The sequence below is a fragment of the Marmota marmota genome, unplaced genomic scaffold (genome assembly GCF_001458135.2).
Source record: "Marmota marmota marmota unplaced genomic scaffold, marMar, whole genome shotgun sequence".
In the NCBI taxonomy this organism is placed as follows: Eukaryota; Metazoa; Chordata; class Mammalia; order Rodentia; family Sciuridae; genus Marmota; species Marmota marmota.
The window spans coordinates 12,420,839-12,439,716 of record NW_026000240.1 but is presented as its reverse complement, the minus strand read 5'-3'; the positions used below and the strand labels follow the sequence as shown (position 1 = coordinate 12,439,716).

The 18,878-nt window shown below is 46.5% G+C and overlaps 1 protein-coding gene across 7 annotated transcripts in view; it reads left to right on the top strand.

The window, feature by feature from the left end:
• The window catches only part of Plch1 (phospholipase C eta 1), a 187,445-nt gene that overhangs the window by 156,797 nt on the left and 11,770 nt on the right, over positions 1–18,878 (top strand). For all 7 annotated transcript variants that reach the window (XM_048794680.1, XM_048794683.1, XM_048794679.1 and 4 more), the window contains 7 exons: positions 5,992–6,153; positions 9,149–9,220; positions 12,671–12,750; positions 14,608–14,705; positions 17,307–17,486; positions 17,567–17,674; positions 18,216–18,340. In XM_048794680.1, coding sequence (XP_048650637.1) covers positions 5,992–6,153; positions 9,149–9,220; positions 12,671–12,750; positions 14,608–14,705; positions 17,307–17,486; positions 17,567–17,674; positions 18,216–18,340 — 825 coding nt within the window. The remainder of the gene's footprint in view (positions 1–5,991; positions 6,154–9,148; positions 9,221–12,670; positions 12,751–14,607; positions 14,706–17,306; positions 17,487–17,566; positions 17,675–18,215; positions 18,341–18,878) is intronic.

The following is an 18,878-nucleotide window of genomic DNA, read 5'->3' as shown; positions in this document are numbered from 1 at the left end:
CAGGAGTGATTGGAAGCTCTGTTCAGCCGTGGGCCACTGGGCCTTTTCTGCCGGTGGTCACCGTTCCGCCTACCTGGCGGGCGCTGGGGGTGGGGGGCGGCTCTGCCTCTCAGCAGGCCGCTGGGCCTGCTCTGTGGATGGTCACAGTTCCCTCTACCTTGCCAGCGCAGGGGGAGGGGGCGGCTCTGCCTCTCAGCAGGCAGCTGCTCCTCTTCTAAGGAAAAGTTCTTGAAGGAAATGAAAAGTGCCACTCAGATAGACGCGTAGATAAGAACAAGCAGCAACCTTATTGCTGACATGGAGAATGATTCAGTGTCCTGGACAGAAAAACCAAGCCAACCACGACGTCCCCTAAGCCAGAGCCTCAGTCAGAGCAAGGCCCCATTTCTCTTCAGCCCTGTGAAGGCTGAGAGGAAGGAAGCTGCAGAGAATCCGAGGCCAGCAGAGGCAGCTGGTGAGGCTGGAGGACGGAAGCTGTTTCTGCAGCATAAAAGGCAGGTGAAGCAGCAGTGCTGATATGAAAGCCGCACAGCCTCCAGAAGAGCCAGCGACCAGGGCCCGGGATGGTGGCTATGCCAAGCAATGGGTCTCCAGTGTGGAAGAAGATGCCACCAGGGATTCCTTAGCTAGAGAGAAATCAGTGCCTGGCTACAAGTTTCAGAGGGCAGTCTGGCTCACCCGTTAGGGCTGATGCAGCTGGTGACTTGGCCTTAAAGCCAGTGCTCATTTGTATTTCTAAGAATCCAGGGGCCAAGAATTGTACTGAATTGACTCTGCTGTGCTCTGTACGTGGAGCATCCAAGCCTGGTTGACACTGCAGCCCATCTGATTGCAGCATGGTTTAAATGTGTCCCCTCAATGGCGATGCACCTGTCACCCGAGAGCTCTGAAGGGGAGGTACATGGATGAATGTTGTCTTCATGCCTGATAGCACAGATCAGTTCTGCAGCACGTGGGTCAGGAGTAATTTCGACTTTCAATTCTTATTCTTTAAGAAGTACATTTTACAAGTGTTTCACTGCCATGCGTCGTCGTGTTTCTGATGGATCTAGGCCAAGTAAGTTAACCTTCGGGAAAGGACTCACTGTTTATGATGCCATTAAGAACATTTGTGCACCAAAATAGACTTGTATACCAATGGTACAGAATAGCAGACACAGAGACTCACCCACATAATTACAGTTACCTTATATTAGACAGAGGCACCAAAAACATATTGGAGAAAGGATAGCCTCTTCAACAAATGGTGCAGGGGAAAACTGGAAATCCATATGCAACAAAATGAAATTAAACCCCTATCTCTCACCATGCACAAAACTCAACTCAAAGTGGATCAAGGACCTAGGAATTAAACCAGAGACACTGTGTGTATTAGAAGAAAAGGTAGGCCCAAATCTTCATCATGTTGGATTAGGCCCCAACTTCCTTAATAAGACTCCTATACTACAAGAATTAAGAATCAATAAATGGGATGGATTCAAACTAAAAAGCTTCTTCTCAGCAAAAGATACAATCAGTGAGGTGAATAGAGAGCCTACTAATTGGGAACAAATTCTTTTTTTAATATTTATTTTTTAGTTATAGTTGGACACAATACCTTTATTTTATTTATTTTTTTCTATGCCGTGCTGAGGATCAAACCCAGGGTCTCACACATGCTAGGCAAGTGCCCTACCACTGAGCCATAACACCAGCCCCTGGGAACAAATTCTTACCACACACACGTTAGGTAGAGCATAATCTCTAGAATATATAAATAACTCAAAAATCTTAACACCAAAAAGCAAATAATCTAATTAGTAAATGGGTCAAGGAACTGAATAGATACTTCTCAGGAGAAGATATATAATCAATCAACAAATATATGAAAAAATGTTCAACATCTCTAGCAATTAGAGAAATGCAAATCAAAATTACTCTAAGATTTCATCTTACTCCAGTCAGAATGGCAGCTATTAAGAATACAAACAATAATTAGTGTTGGTGAGGATGTGGGGAAAAGGACACACTCATACATTGCTGGCGGGGCTGCATATTGGTGCAGCCAATCTGGAAAGCAGTATGGAGAATCCTTGGAAAACTTGGAATGGAACCACCATTGATCCAGCTATCCCACTCCTTGGTCTATACCCAAAGGACTTAAAAACAGCATTCTACGGGGACACAGCCACATCAATGTTATAGCAGCACAATTCACAATAGCTAAACTGTGGAGCCAACCTAGATGCCCTTCAGTAGATGAATGGATAAAGAAAATGTGGTATATATACATAATGGAATATTATTCAGCAATAAAAGAGAATAAAATCATGGCATTTGCAGGTAAATGGATGGGACTGGAGAATATAATGCTAAGTGAAATAAGTCAATCTGAAAAAAACAAATGACAAATGATTTCTCTGATTTAAGGAGGCTGATTCTTAATATGCTGCAAGGTATATATTTATAATATGATGGGAGGATTAAATGAACTCTAGATAGGGCAAAGGGGAAAAGGGGAGGGAAAAAGAGCCTACTAATTGGGAACAAATTCTTACTACACACACACATCAGATAGAGCACTAATCTCTAGAATATATAAAGAACTCAAAAATCTTAACACCAAAAAATCCCAAATAACTCAATCAATAAATGGGCCAAGGAACTGAGCAGACACTTCTCAGAAGAAGAAATGCAATCAATCAACAAATATATGAAAAAAATGTTCAATATCTCTAGAAATTAGAGAAAAAGGAGAGGAAGGGAGGGAAAGATGGTAGAATGCGATGGTCATCATTACCCTAAGTACACGAAGGATGTGACTCTACTTTGTGTACAACCAGAGTTATGAAAAATCATACTCTATATGTGTATAATGAATTGTAATGCATTCTGTTATCATATAACAAGTTAGAATTTTTTAAAAATTTAAAAAAAACATTTGTGACTAGTGGGAGGAGGTCACAGTATCAGCATTAAAATAGGTTTTCAAGTTCATTCCTCATGATGGCTTTAGGAGGTTCAACACTTCAGTGGGGGAAATAACTGCAGAGATGATGGAAATAACAAGAGAAGCCGAACTGGACGAGGAGCCTGAGGAGGGAACGGAACTGCTGCAGACTCATGATGAAACGTGAATGGAAGAGAAGTTCCTTCTTGTGGTGAGCAAGGCAGGTGGTTCCTGGAGGCAGAATCCCCTCCTGGAGAAGATGCTGAAGATGCAGGATGATGGCCAAGAACTGGAACAGGTGTAAACATACAGCAGCTGCAGGGTTTGAGAGGATCCACTCCCATTGTGAAAAAAGTTCCTTTGTGGGTAAAATACTACCTAACAGCATCACATGCTACGCTGGAGTCTTTCATGAAAGGAAGAGTCAATCAGTGAGGCAGACCTGGCTGCTGTCTTGTTTTAAAAGATGGCCACCCCACTACCACCACCACCCCTGGCCTTCAGCAAAGCCCCCCCTCCACACACACACCGTTAGTTGGCAGCCAGGATGTCAAGGCTGAACCCTCCACCAGCAAAGAGATCCTGACTCACTGAGGACCCAGACACTCATTAGCATTTTTTAACAGTAGAATATTTTAGATTGAGGCATGCACATTGTTGAAGACTGTGCTATTCATAGACTAGTCTGGTATAAACATAACTTGTATATACTGGGAACCTGAAATATTTTGTGCGAGTTGCTTTATTGAAACACTGGCTCTGTAGGTTCACGTGGAGCTGAGCCTGCTGGCTCTCTATGGCTCTTTGTTTCGGATTCTCTCTTGGTCGTTCTTATAGATACCATTTGATTTTTCCATGCTTTTGCTCATGTTGAAATACTGTCAAATCCTTTGTCATGATCAACTCCCATTCACTGTAGTAGGTTGATTGGTGACCACCAAAAGATAGGTATGTATGTGAATGAGACCTTGTTTGAAAAAAGGGCTTCTTCAGATGTAATTAAGTTAAGGACCTTGAGATGCCATAATTCTGGATTAACCCAGGGGGCCTAAATCCAGTGGCCATTGTTCTCCTAAGAAGAGGAAAGGACACAGCCAGAGGGTGCACACTGGAGCTGGCCATGAGGAGGCGGAGGTAGAGGCTGGGGCTGGGGCTATCTGCCAGGCCAAGGAAGCGTGGAGCTGCGGAAACTGGACGGATGGGGAAGGAAGCTCCCCTGCCCCACCCACAGCTTCAGTCAGACTTGGGCCTCCCAACTTGAGAAAGCACATCTCTGTTGGGTTAAGCTGGAGTAATTAGTTACAGCAGCCTTGGGAAATGAATCCTCTCCTCTTTGAGGCTTGGCTCAGGTGACTTCTGCTCTTGAAGTCTGTCCCCAGTCCACAGGGTAGGTGAGAGGTGCCCTTCCTCTGTACGTCCAGAGTACCCTTGCACCCGTCACTGTGCCCCTGGGACCTGTGTGAGATCCACTGGTGTGTGGTGGCTGATTCTCCATGCCAGGGGATGCCTGGCAGAGGTGGTTCTCCCCTGGCACACAGCAGTTCATATTTGTTTTACACAAAGTAGGCATTATTCTCCAGCTCTCTCTCACCAGTATCACCCCAGCCTCAGTGCTCAGGGCCCTCTGAGGACCAGGGTGCCTGCCCCATCTGCAGATGTGTTTCCTCTTGAGTACATGCTGCCCCATCCATATGATATCCAAAGTCCCTCCAGGGTACTGGCCCACCTGTGGCTCTCAGGGGCTCCACACCTCTTGCTCTCAGGCCCTTCCACTGCCCCAGGACTTTGCGCTCATCATGCTCCTCCAGGGGAGCTCAAGTGCTGCTTGTGTTTATGCAGCGGCTTTGCTCACGTAAATCCCCTCCCCCACTGCGGAATTCCCACTTTTCTTGGAGGCCTACCTGACCCCTTAGCCAGGAATGCCATGTTCCCCCACCAACACTCCATGATTCTGCGCCTAGTAGTCTGCTGTTGTAGGCATCTGTGCAGACCAGGTGAGATGTCTGGGGAGATGGCTTCCTTAGCACAATGGGGTCTTCACTTCTGATGTCAGGAGTTGGCTATTTCCCTCTCTGTGTCTCCCTCAGGCCCTAGGGGTGTCCAGTGGGGTGCAGGGCCTTGTTAATTGGGTGTGCTGAGATATTGATTCAATCACCTAACCCAATGTAGGGTCCCTCCACACAGCATTTGTATGACTTTGCTTTTTACAGGATTTTGTATTTCCATGAATGCATCATTGGAAAGCTACCCATTCTACTGGGTTCAAATATAATGGTCTCTTGGGAAAAATTTCCAGTGGGTAAAACAGTTTAAAGTTTTGGTGACAAATGTGGGAATTGTTCTTGGGGGAGGAGGACCCCTTTCCTCGCCTCTGGGTGGGTTGGTCATAGTCTTGGGTTTCCTCATCTGGACATGGGCATAGATTTGTTATGCAAAACCCTTGAAGTTACTGTGATCCTATAATGTGATCCTAAATTATGTCAGATCATAGCACAAGTTTGCATTGGGTTCTCTATAGCTACTGGGAGCGGGAGAGGAAACAAACTTTATCCTAGAATAACCCTCAACTCTGGAAATGTCCTTAGCATTCCTTTCCCCTTGGGGAAAGAAGAAATTGTTTTAAATACCTCGTTTGTGCTCAAATATACCAATGTAGGGTAAGAAAAATTAGTCTCCAAAATTTCCCTGGCCTTCCCTCTATTGAAAGCATGAAAGCCCAGCAGGAAGGGCTCAGAGTCCTGAGGTTTGAATCCTGCCTCAGTTACTCGCTTTGTAACTTTGAGTAACTGATTAATTTCTCTAAGCATCAGATTGTGCATCACTGAAATGGAAACATAATAAAACTTCGTGAGGTTCTTGAGGATTGAATGCAGTTACCTGGGGAGGAAGTTTTAATAAGCAGGGGTTGTGACTGCTGGAGGATTTGTTGGGAGAGGATCCAGACGGTACCAGGGAGCTTCTTCCAGGAAGCTGAGAGAATGAAATTACAAAAACAAACCGAGGGCGTGTTCTGTTTGGTTTTGTGCCTCAGGGAATCATTTGTGTTGCCTTCTTCTTTGCAGAACAACGGGACCACCGAGCACCAGGTAGAATCTTTCATAAGGAAAAAACTGGAGTCACTGTTGAAAGAATCCCAAATCCGAGACAAAGAAGATCCTGACAGCTTCACTGTGAGGGCGCTGCTGAAGGCCACCCATGAGGGCTTGAATGCACACCTGAAGCAGGTACGGCTTCCTCCTGCCCTTGTTCTTCTGCGGGAGACACAGCTCGTGATTTGTGAAAATGCTTCTCCAACTTCTCCCATTTCTATCCTCCTTTCTCTTGAGCAGTGAAAATTCCCTACTCCAAAATGACCTGAGAAACAGGGAAAAGTGGATAGGTGGGGGGTGAGAGAAGTCCTGCACAGCTTCCTGGGACCTTGAGGACAAGCCCAGAGTCCCTGAGCTCCGGTGAGGGAGCAGGGCAGTGCCTGTGCTTCATGCTCCTCCCCACACAGTCGCACCCACCCTGTTCAGCTCGCCTCTGAAACGTGCCCTTTTCCTGCCCACTTCTCTTCCCTGAGGTTATATCCTAGTCTAGACCAAGTTCAGCTCCCACCTGGACCTCTTGCCCTGCTGATCTCATCTCTGCTCTGAAATCGGAAAGATGTTTTAATAATGCAAATCTGATCATGTCACTTCAGTGGCTTGGGATAAATTGCAAATGCTTTAACCAGACTTTTGGGGTCCCACATAACGGTGTCCTTGCTCTGCCCAGTCTCAGATCTCCTTGTGTCCCCGTCCCATCGTCTCCCTCACTGCCACTCTGGCCACACCTTCTCTATGTGCTGTGGTCGTCCTCACGTTCCATTCCCTCTGAGGGAACGTCCAACCCCAGCCTCAGTGTGATTAGCGAGTCCTGTCTGGATCCTTGGACTTGACTGCCTGTCCCCTTTACTTTGTTCCTAGTCATTGGATGTCTTTTCTTTCCTGAGGGTTTTGTCTGCACATTTGCGGTTATTTGTTCAACGCCTGTCTTCCTGTCTAGACTGTAGATTCTGTGAAGAGAGGAACCACGTCAGTCCTGATAACTGTTATTTTCCTGGCTTATCTAGTATCTGGGACCTAGAGAGAGCTTTGTGAACAGTTGTTGAATGGTTGAGTCCTGGTTGAGATATTTATTATGCTTCCTAATAAAAAAATACCACAAAAGTGGGCAAGGAAGAGGGACAGTGGGATTCTAAATGTCATTGCAGGCTATTGGGGGCATTTAAGTGGCCCAGAAGGCTTCCCTGTGGCTGGCTGCAGTGCTGACAGCCCTCCCTGCTTCTGCTGCCTGTCCTCCAGAGAGCAGGGCTCCAGGCAGGAGGAAGACCCCGCGGGGCCACCAGCTTGGCCTTCAGGACCACTTGGCATTGCTGGTGGCCCTCCAAACCTTACAGAAGCCTAGCCCTTCAGCCAAGGTGTTCCTCAGGCCTCTTTCACTTCCGTAGAAAACCTGCTTGAAAATGCCTTAGAAGACGGAGGGAGATGTTGGGTTGGGGACCTAGCAAGTCTGTTGGCAGAGTGGCCCCGGGGGGCTCAATCCAGAGGCTCAGCAGTGTCATCAGGGACCTTTCTTTGTATTCTGCCTGCTCCATTACTGTCACCCCAAGTCTGGCTCCCTTTCCCTGGTGGTTGCTGGGTGACTGCCCGTGTGCAGGGAGGGTGAGGCCCTGTACCTGCCTCAACCAATAGACCAGCATTCGTGCTGAGCCAGTCCCTGAGGCCTGGGTAAGTGTCCTTCCTGAAGCATGGCTAGGGTGCAGGATACCCCTACCCCGGAACTTGCGGCAGCTTCGGCTCCTCCCCTGCTTCCTGTTAGAGGGCAGGTGGGTCTGGGCAAGCCATCTAAAGGTCAGCTGCGGTGTTGCTGTTCTTAGAGTTCATCATGTAATTTTGGGCTTTCTTAAAATTTCAATAGATAGCGAAACTGCTCAGCCATGTCCCCTCCAGCTATCTATATTCAGCCACCCAGAGCCTGTAAAGTGACATTGGCTGGCCCACTTGATTTCTGCTTCTTAGTGCACTCACGCTGCCCATCTGGGCCCGTTATTTCCCCATGTTCTTTGAGGGAAGCCTTTGCCCTAACTTGATCATGTCCACTGGAAAGGGACATGAAGAAGTAAATGAAGCCCATCTTTCTTTTTCAATTCATCGAAGAGATCCTAAGGAAAACTTCCCATCAGGTAAAATGGAAAGGGAACCTCACGTTTCAGAGATGCACAGAACCCATCCCCTGGTGTTTTATGGTTCACTTTCTCTTAAATCTGGGCTCCAGAAGACAAGTTGCCCTAGCGTACAATGCCTGGAACCCCGTGACTGCGGAGCTGAGGTCTTTAGCACTGCTCGGGTACTTCCCAGTGCTGTTCTGGTTGTGTGGCATGTAATGACAGGGTGCTGTGGAGATCTCCGTCTGTGCCAGATGCACACGTGCTTAAATGCACAGCCGTGGGTGCTCCGAGGGCCACAGTGAGCCAGCAGCCGCTGCTGTCTGGACCATCACTAGGCCATGCAGGGTTCTGCTTGTGCTTTTTCCTGAGACCCTGAAGGAAAATAAGAATGAGGTTTTCCTTCAGGCTGAAGAACTTCTTGCATCTGGTCCTTTCTTCCTCTGAACTGCGCCTGCTCAGGGTCCAGTGGTTAACCTGCTGCTCTCTCCCGGGATCACTGCCAAGGGAATCATTTCCATGAACAGAGAAGCTTTGCCGTGGTTTACTTAGGATTGCTGTTGTTTTTTTGTTTGCCTATCACCTCATAGATATGCTTGCATTTCACTTATTGTTAGTGTTTAAAATCCCACCTAGCTGTGTTCAGTGTGACCGTTTTCTTTGTTCAACAGATTTGTTCTTGGCTCTTAAAGACTCTTGGTCATTTTCCAAAGTTAAACCTCTTGACTAGAGATGCTTTGTCCCCACTCAGGCATCCAGGAGGCATTCACACTTGCACTGTGGACAGTCTGGTGGACTGGACTATGAGGGCCAGCACAGGGTCCCTGCTGAGAGCCTGGGAGCTGTGGGCCCCAGCTGCATCCACGACAGCGTCCCTTTTCTGCAGCAGAGCCAGACCCATGGGGACAGTGGAGGGGCGGAGCAGGAGGAAATGAGCAGGGCCTGTGGGAGAAGGGTCTTTCTGCCCTCCTGCTGGAACTCAGGACGAAAAAAGAAGAGGCGGTAATTGTGTTATGCCTTTATTTACTCAGAATCCAGATGTGAAGGAGAGTGGAAAGAAATCGCATGGGCGCTCCCTCATAACCAACTTCGGAAAGCACAAGGTATGGAATAAGAGTGAGAATTCAGTGAACGTGAAGTTTCTGAAGGGTGGCAGGAGACCATTGTGGTGGCCTTGGTATTATAGGTGCAGCTCTCTTAAATAGGACCCAGAAAAGGGAAAGATAAAAATTCAAACTACCTTAAAACTGAAGAACATCTGTTATCAGGTTGCATCCTAGAGAAGAATGTTTTGAATGCACGTATCCAAGAAAGGAGTCTATCCTGAATATATAAACAGTCTCTACAAATCACTAAAAGGGACAGGCAAACTCATTTTGAAAAAATGGGTCAAAGGCCTCAACAGACGCTTCACACAAGCAGCTGTCCAGATGGCCAAGGGGAAGAGGTGCTCCCTTCTCAACCGTCTGGGAAATGCAAGTTTCAACCATGGTGCGATTCCACTCATGCCCGCAGGGCAAGGTGACACAAAGATGACAGCACCAAGTGCTAGTGAGGAGGCCAGGAAACCAGGCTCTCTGCTTTGCCAGTGGGTGTGCGGGCTTATGAGACTCTCATGTTGCACCGCCATGTGGCAGTCCCACTGTCAGGCTTAGGTCTAGATACAGAACCCGTATTTATGGGGGCTTTATTTGTGATAAATAGTCCTGAGAGGAAGCAGGCCAACGTCCATCCACAGCAGAGTGGATGAGGGAGGGGCAACTTCACCTTAGGGAGTACTTGACAGCCATGAAAAGGACACTGTCTGCAACAGTTGATGATCTTCATAAGCACGAGGCCCAAGAGCACCACAGCTCAATTCCATGTGCAGGAGTTCAGAGCCAGGCAGGCCCCTGTGGGGTAGGATGAGGAGAGCCAGGGCCTCCTTGCTTCAGCCGAATCTGACGGTGAGTCGGAGGGTTGGGCTGCCTCTGGGGCAGGCGATGGTCCATGTCCCTGCAGGAGTGGCTTCCCTTTGTGCACTTATGACTGGTGTGTTCCTAAATGCATGTTACACATCATGGAAAAGGCAAAAAAATGTGCAAGAAATCAGTTATGGGATTGTGAACTGCAAGTTACATCCGGGGTTCCTGTGAGCCCATTTCTACTCCTGTAAGAAATGTCATACTGGGATTTCCTGCCCATCAATGGGGTGATTTGTTAATGGGCTGGACAAATCAGTCAGGACAACCCCAAATCGAAAGCAGCCAAAATATTCATTCATAAAGACTGTGTAAGCCACGATTCATTTGCATAATGGGCAATTATACAACCATTGAAAGATGATTTCTCTGAAGACCTCAACATGGAAACATTAAATAAAAAAGTAATATGAAAAATGGGTTTTTGGAAAAACCATTTTAGAAAAAATGGGTTTGGGGAATAGCCAGTTTTGATGCATCAAAACTGAAAGTATGAAAAATATATCATCAGATCTCCAGATGTTATGTGTCATTGGTGATTCATTTCTCATTTCTGCTTTTTATTTTTTATAACAAAAACTACAGATTTATTATTGTAATACCTCAGATTACTAACTACAGATTGAATATCTCTATCTGAAATCCTTGCAACCAGAAACATTTTGGATTAAGGATTTGGGAGAGAGGATTTTGGGATACTTGCATATACATAATGAGGTATCTTGGGAATGGAACCCAAGTCTAAACAAGAAATCCATTCCTATCTCACATACACTGTATACTCAAGGTCTTAAGGTGATTTTACTCAATATTTTCAGTGCCCCTATGTTCTGGCTATGCCCCATCTTGTGGGGTCAGGTGTGGAATCTTCCACCTGTAGTGCCATGTCAGCATTCAGAACATTTCAGATTTTAGAGCATTTTTGATTTTTGGATTAGGGGAGCTTAACCTTTATGTGTAGAATTAGAGAATATTTCATTTCACTTTGTGTGTGTGTGTGTGTGTGTGTGTTACCAGGAATTGAATCCAGGGCCTGGCACATACTAAGCAAGAGATCTTTCACTAAGGTGCATCCCCGACCTATTTTTTAAAACTTTTTTAGACAGGGTCTTGCTAAGTTGCCCCAGCTGACCTTGTACTTGAAGTGCTCCTGAGACTTTTTCACTTCTGAAAACAACATATCATTAAGATTAAGATGATCTCCCAACATGGGTATGTAAGGGAGCACTTGAGCTATTGTAGTGTGAGGGTTTAGCACACCTGTCATGAGCGTGAAGGATCTGTGTGGACCCAGGACTGTGTGGATCAGTGTGAAGGGTACCATTTCCTCTTGCGTTGAAAACTTGTCTGTGTGGCTTACAGGACGGCCTCTGTGTCCTCTCACTCAGTTATCACAACAGTAATCCCATAAAACAGAAGTTGCCACGCCTGCCTTAGAGACACTGGAGGCAGCCAGGGAGGGCAGCTATACAGAGCATGGCTGAGGGCCGAGCTGGACGCGAGAGTGGATGCTGCACATGGATACCCCACGTCCAGATGTGCTCAGGCATAAATAACTGCAAGAACGTTCCAACCAAGCCAGCCTGTCCCTGTCAGTGTGGCCGTGGCTGAGTCCCCCATGTAGCCTCTTTTATTTGGTATGAGAAAATCTGGAAGCTGACATGGTCGTGGCATGTGGGATAGACTCCCTTCCAGGTGTCCAGAGCACTCTGAAGTTCTTACCTTTGTCTCTGGAAGCTTTTTTGGTTTTGATGGCAAAGTTTTCACAACTACTGGGTCCCTCTCCATCACTTGTACTGTGTGCTGCCTAAGGATTAGAGCTGTCCCTGAAGTGGCAGGGATGAAACCACATGGTACCCAAAAGGCTTTGTGTTTGAGCTCTGATCCGCCTAGAAGACCTTATGTCACATCTGGAGCTGTTCAGCCTGCATCCTGGGCCAGCGGTATTCACTGTGCTACTGGAAATAAAATGGGTCATGATCTCCAAAGAATAGTGTGACTTGGATGGTTGCTGGAGTGCACTGATCAAAGCCAGGGATGGTGACTATTCTTTTCTTTCCTTTTTTTTCTTTTAATGCCCAAACTGCCTTTTATCATTAATCAATAGTGAGCTTCCTACATGAAACGACATTTCCCCCTTATAATTGTTTAACTATATATTGCAACTTTGACCCTCACCCTTGTAGAGAACTTCAAAATACATGACTGATTGATAAGGTTTTCCTAAGTCTTCAGTTTTATATGGCTTAGAAATTAGTTTTCTGAACACAAAATCCTCAGTCCTGCATCATTTTATATATATATATATATATATATATATGGTTTATTATTTCATAGTGCTTATTAATTCACAGTGAAGCGAGCTGCAATATTTGGTCAGTTTTTTTCCCTCCAAGTTAGTGTGTAGGTGTGTGTTCGGTGCTGGGGACTGAACCCCAGGCCTTGCACATGCTAGGAAGCACTCTACCACCGAGCTAAACCCCAGCCCCTGTGTGTGTGTGTGTGTGTGTGTGTCTCCAGTCATTTTCCCTTATGCTGTAGATGCACCTCATTTGGTAAGTTTATTAAGTTTACTGTGATTATTTTTGACAGAAAACCTCAAAGTCACGGTCTAAATCCTACAGCACTGATGACGAGGAGGATGCTCAGCAGAATCCTGGCCAGCTATACAGGTAGGAGGCCCTCTATGCTGCTAGCTTGGTTGTGCAGTTGTGTGTGTCTGGAGGAGTGGATCCCAGGGCATGGTGCTCAGGTGAAAGGTGGAGGTCAACTGGATTCAAGGTAGCAGCACGTGCAGGGAACCTGTCACCTGACCTGGCTTTTAATGAGGTGGTGATAAGTGCTAGCTGTGGCCACTGTAGGGGAAAGGCATCTTCAGAGAAGGGGGAATGGACATGAGTGGACAGGGGCTGCCACTGGAGACAAGGGGCATGACGGGTGCTGGACTCACATTCAGAGGCAGGGACCTGAGCTCGCCAGATGTCACGTTTCTATTCCTCCAAACTCTCACATGGGCAAGTAGAGGTCCTTGTTTATGTCTCTCTCTTAGGGACATTAGAATGATTAAGTGTATAGTGTAGTCAGCCTTGGCCCCACAAAATAAGTGCTCAAAAATATTAGCTATCAGTTTTTAAAAATTATTATTGCCAATAATCTTTATGATGAGTGAAATGACCATATTTATAGAACCCAAATTGTGACATGATCTGATATGGGATTTCTTGGTGTTTCATTTATACAATAAGTTTCACGAAGGAATGCAAATTGTGTCATAGCCTGATAGAATGAATACATACATGAATGTCTGTATCTTTATTTTGAAAGTTGAAATTAGAAGCACAGGGACCCATAGATATGAAACTTTAGTGCTGAATTAGACTATATATTTGAGCTCCATCAGAATATCTATACATAAAATAGTAACTAATGAGTAAGGCCAGAGAAAGCGTGTGTGATCCTGCGAGTGTGTTCCCTGAGGGAACAGAAATCAGATACTAGTAAAGGATAAAGGCAAATAGCATTACCTTCCAGAAGACCTCTGCTATAAATGTTCTTGAACAGAGGAGTGAGGAAAGCTTACCTCTGAAACACAGTCAGGGGAGGGACAGTGTTGAGCCACACCAGTTGTGATGTTGACCTGAGACATCATGGTGGACATCACCTGGAGTCATGCCACATGCTGCTCTTGAGTCAGTTGTGGAGTTGCCCATTATAGCTGCCAGAGCCTGAGCATCTCTGGTGGTGTCCCTTTGGGACTCCATTAACCTGGTCTACTCCCGGAATAAAGACTAAAAAGAGCTTCCCTTGATGCAGAATGCATACATGAGGTGTCTGGGAGGTGTCTTGTAAGTTCTAATCATGACCTCACATAGTTTTAAGAAAGTTAAAGAATATGATGAAACCAGACACAGTGGTGCACACCTGCAATCCCAGCAGCCTGGGAAGCTGAGGCAGGATAATCTCAAGTTCAAAGCCAACCTCAGCTACTTAGAGAGGTCTAACTTAGCAAGACCTTGTCTCAAAATAAAAAATTAAAGACCGGTTGGGGATGTGGCTCCTTGGCTGAATGTCCCTGGGTTCAATCTTGGGTACCCAAAAAGAAAAAAGAAAAAAATATATGAAAAAAAGTATAAAGAAAAAAAAAGACTTGTAATTACATGTTTATAAGGCCATCACCATGAAAATGGCTGCGCCTTCCCTTTTAGGCATATCATCTTTGGCCCACAGTGCAGGGTTTCTGTTGCCTTCCCTGCAGTTGCCCCCAGGTGTGTGGGGTGGAGGGTCCAAGCTCTTCACAATAGAACCCACCAGTGCAAGGGAAGCCGGTGTGAATGGCAGAGTCGCGGGTAACACATCGTAGGACATGTGGTGGAAGGGGCACCCAGCTGGGATACGCTGGGTTCTCCTCCCGGCTCCACCAGGACCAGGCAAGGTCCTTATTTGTTCTCTTAAGTAGAGAAAGTGGGGGAACCCATAGTTGAGCCTTTGCAGCTCTAACATGTCCCGGATCGCGGGTGTGTGCTCCACAGGCTGGGCCGCAGGAGGAAGACCATGAAGCTGTGCCGGGAGCTCTCCGACCTGGTGGTCTACACAAACTCCGTGGCTGCCCAGGACATAGTGGACGATGGTAAGGACAGAGAGTTTTCATTCCACTCCGTGGAAACACTCTTGACCTTTCTTTGTCGATTCTGAATTAATTCTTTGCTAATCCTATCACCGCTGCACATTCCTGGGACTGTGTAGAATCTGATCTGAGTGTCAGGAAAATGATTGCTGATATAGTTCTGAGCTCCCATGGAGGGCTGTCTTGATAATGGTGGTGCCTGATTGACACGCAGGCAGGCAGAGAAGGTTCCCACAGGGCCAAGGAGGATTTCAGTATTATAAAAAGATCAGTGTGTGAGGGCAGGGCCTTTCCCTGACGGTGGAGAGACCCAGCTTGGAAGAATAGGTCGTAGATGGCTGTTCTGAGTGTGAGTGACCAGAAGAAATAACAAATTAATTGGCTAAACTAGCACTTTGGAAGGCCCTGCATTTTTTCACTGAAAGTTTTGACTTTGATCAAAGTAGTTTAATCCATAGACTGAAGTTTTCACACAAAGGAGAAACTTCAGTAGGACCGACTCTTTTTTTTTTTTAATTTCGCAGTTGCCATATTGAGCTGAGAAATTCTAGTCACAGCCTTCTCTCACCCTTGATTTGCCTTCTGCTTGCTTCTTTGTCTTCTATTCCATGGAGTTATGGAATGCATATTGAAATAACCTATGGCCACTTGGTGCTTCAAACTAATTTTGATTTTAGTGAAAATGGAATGTAGATCAGAGTCTCCAGTTTCTCAGCAGCTCAGTGGTGAGGCTTGGGTCCCCGAAATCTTTAGGATTCATCATCTATGACTTCTTCTGTGCTGTGCTCCATGAGTCTGTCTTTTTCTATTTGAAGAATAGAAATTGTCTTTCTTCCTCTTGGAGTTGATTCCTTCTTCAGATGGTGACAGCTATTCAAGATTTAAATTGATTTCACATGTGAGATTATGAGAAACCTTAAGATTCTCAGCAAGTGAATACACATTTTTAAAATTGCCCACAGCTCAAAAATAAACTCAGTTGAATGAAGTTAAAGGTGCATTTGGCTTAGAGAATGAATCTTTCAGGTAATTGCCTTTGGGAAACATAAACCTATTGGCTGAATGGAAAATAATCTTTGGTACTGTTTAGCTCTTAAACTTCAGCTGTTTTTGTCTTTTTTTTTTTTTAAGCCACAAAATGAGCAATAGATAATGTGTAGCTTATCCTTGTGCAAAATGACACAATTCTGTTAGTAACCCTGAGGACAGCAGGTGCCTGAGGGGCCGTGTGTGCCAACAAACATGTCCAGTCTAGCTGTGGTTCAGGCCCACTTGGCTCGGCAATGCCAGAGTTCATCTCCTGGTTTCAAGGACCTTCTATCTCGGTCCAGTTGTGGGCACGTGTGGGTCTCCCTCTGGCCTGCTCTTTTCCAGCAGGCCCAGAAGACATAGGAGTGGTCAGTTTAGGGATGGGGTTTGGAGATTTGTGAAGGAGCGGTGATAGGGCACGGTAAACACGGTTCAGAATGTGGGCTTGAGAAGAAAGGGTGGGGTATATGTGGAGGTTTACTTCATCATGACCCCCAAACTTGAAGTGCCCTCAACCCCAACCTTCCATGATAGTCAACACAGAGACCTTGGAAAAGGTGGCACCTGGTTTCACCTGTCTTGTTTTCATTTTATAAGCCTGGCTAAGTGGATGATCATCCTTGTTTCTGAAACTGTGTTTCTTTTCAGTGCCCTTTGATCGCCCTTTCTCCATTATTATTTCTTGCTTCCAAATTCTATTCAAATCAGCTTTAAACCTCAACTTTGATTTTTTCCTTGATGGTCTTTTTCCTTTACTTTCTCAGACCCTGGATGTTATCAGTTAGGGCATGTTTCACACGTGCCTTTTAAATGAATGTCCACGGTTATCAGGAATAAGTTAGGAACGTAGTTTTATTTCTCCATTGTGGTCTTTATCTGCTTGAGTCATGCATCTAGAAATAGTTTTTCTTTCTTACCTCTCATGCTAACCAGGTAGCCATGTGTTACTGGAAGATGGACCCAGATATGGACAGGTGCCTTACCAAGTGCACAGTTCTGATTTGGCCTTAGATTGGCAAAAGAGTCAGAGGAATGGAATTTTATGGGTCTTTCTTAGCCAGGAATCCTTTCTACCCTGGTGTTAAATGAATCGACTTTGGTCTAAAATTGCCTTCATGGATGATTTAATTTTGTCCTGTGGTTTCTCCATGTGTAGTGAGTGAACTGCATCCTCACGTGATATGCAAACAGACTGTAACCTACCATTGTGACAGTAGCCAAGTCTTGGCCAGTCATAGTGGTGACCGCTCACATGACAGACGAGAGCTGTACTACCTGGGCTGCCTGCCTCAGTTGCCTTTCTGTGTGTCACATTCTTTACTCTGACTCTAACCAGACCTGCCCATGAGGTGGGTGGGGTGGCTGAGCCTGGTCTGATTTTGGGGGGTGCCACCATGTGTGAATTGTTCCTTGCAGCTAGACTCTGTTGAATTTAGTAAGACTAAGGTTCTTCACGGAGCAGAGGGAGTCTGCCTTTTCACTGCTTTCTGTGAACACTGAAATTGTAGTCTTTTGTAAGGGATGCTTATTTTCTGCAGTTCTCACTTTTCTATTTTCTTTATTGAAAACCACCAGGAACCACGGGAAATGTGTTATCCTTCAGTGAAACGAGAGCGCATCAGGTGGTTCAGCAGAAATCCGAGCAGTTCATGATCTACAACCAAAAGCAGCTCACGAGGATCTACCCCTCGGCCTACCGCATCGACTCCAGTAACTTCAACCCTCTGCCCTACTGGAATGCGGGCTGCCAGCTAGGTGCGTGCCTCTAGAGCCGCGCTCTGTGCTCTGACTGCCGCCCGCCTTACCTAACTCTCTCAAACTTTGAACTTGCACAGTGGCACTCAACTACCAGTCCGAAGGGCGAATGATGCAGTTGAACCGCGCCAAGTTCAAGACCAATGGCAACTGCGGCTACGTCCTCAAGCCCCAGCAAATGTGCAAAGGTGGGCGTGAACTTCAGCTGTGTCTCTCAGTGCAGGTGAACTTTGTCAAAGGAGGCCCTCGTGAGACCCCAGTGTTGTGCAACACAGCTTCAAAAATTATTTTTATTTCTAATTGGCATGTAGTAATTGTACATGTTGATAGGGTGCAGTATGTAATGATTCGATGAGGGTACTTGGCATATCTGCCTCCTCAGACTTATTTCTTTGTATTGAGAACATTCAAAATCGTCTCCTAGCTATTTTGAAATATGTTGCCAACATGGTTGTCCTGCTGTGCTGTATAGAACATGAGAGGGCTCCTCTTCCTGCGCATCCTGGTGGCACTGCAGTCATGGCTTCCTATTGGGCCATCAGAGCCTCTGGGGCATGGGTTCTGATGAGACCCAGCTGGCACAGCCTCTGGCACAAGCTGAGCCCCAGATATGTGATGACTCCATTGTCCCAGGACACACTCATGACTTGTGCATATTGGTTCTTTGTTTTGCGAGCTTGACTCTGTGTATTTCCTCCCACTGACTGGCCTCCGCTTCTCTTGGCCTAGGTACTTTCAACCCTTTCTCTGGCGATCCACTTCCTGCCAACCCCAAAAAGCAGCTCATCCTGAAAGTGATCAGTGGACAGCAGCTGCCCAAACCTCCAGACTCTATGTTTGGAGACCGCGGTGAGGTGAGCCGGGGGGCCCTGAGTGTCCGAGGGCTCGTGGTGAGATTGTTCCATCCTGTTGGTGTTTCCTCTGAAACGTAGTTGGGCGTGTGTGCACAGCTGTGTTCATAGGTGGGCGCCGGCCTCAGCTCTTCTGGTGTGGACACACTGGCACGTCACACAGTGCCTGCTGGACCGTGCCTATGTTGGGGGCTTGAGTCCCTGATAGCCAGCTCTCCCGGGGTTCAAGACTGACCCTGGCAATGATGACAGGTGCAGAGGACGGTTTCATTCCTGACAGAGCCACCATCCAAGAACCAGTCCATCCTCTCACACTTCTCACCTCCTGCCAGCCACGTGCTCCTTGTCTCCTGCGGCACCTCTGTGGTCCAGTGGAAATGCTGCCCTCTGTGACCACAGCCTCCTTCCCCAGGGTCACAGGCTCACAGCTGATCCTGGCCTTCTTGGCCCATCTTCTCCCCACCTGTTGGCCCTTCCTGTGCTAGAGTCCTTCCTCCCAGGGCTGGTCCATCACTCCAGCTGTGCTCCGTACACAGGGGTG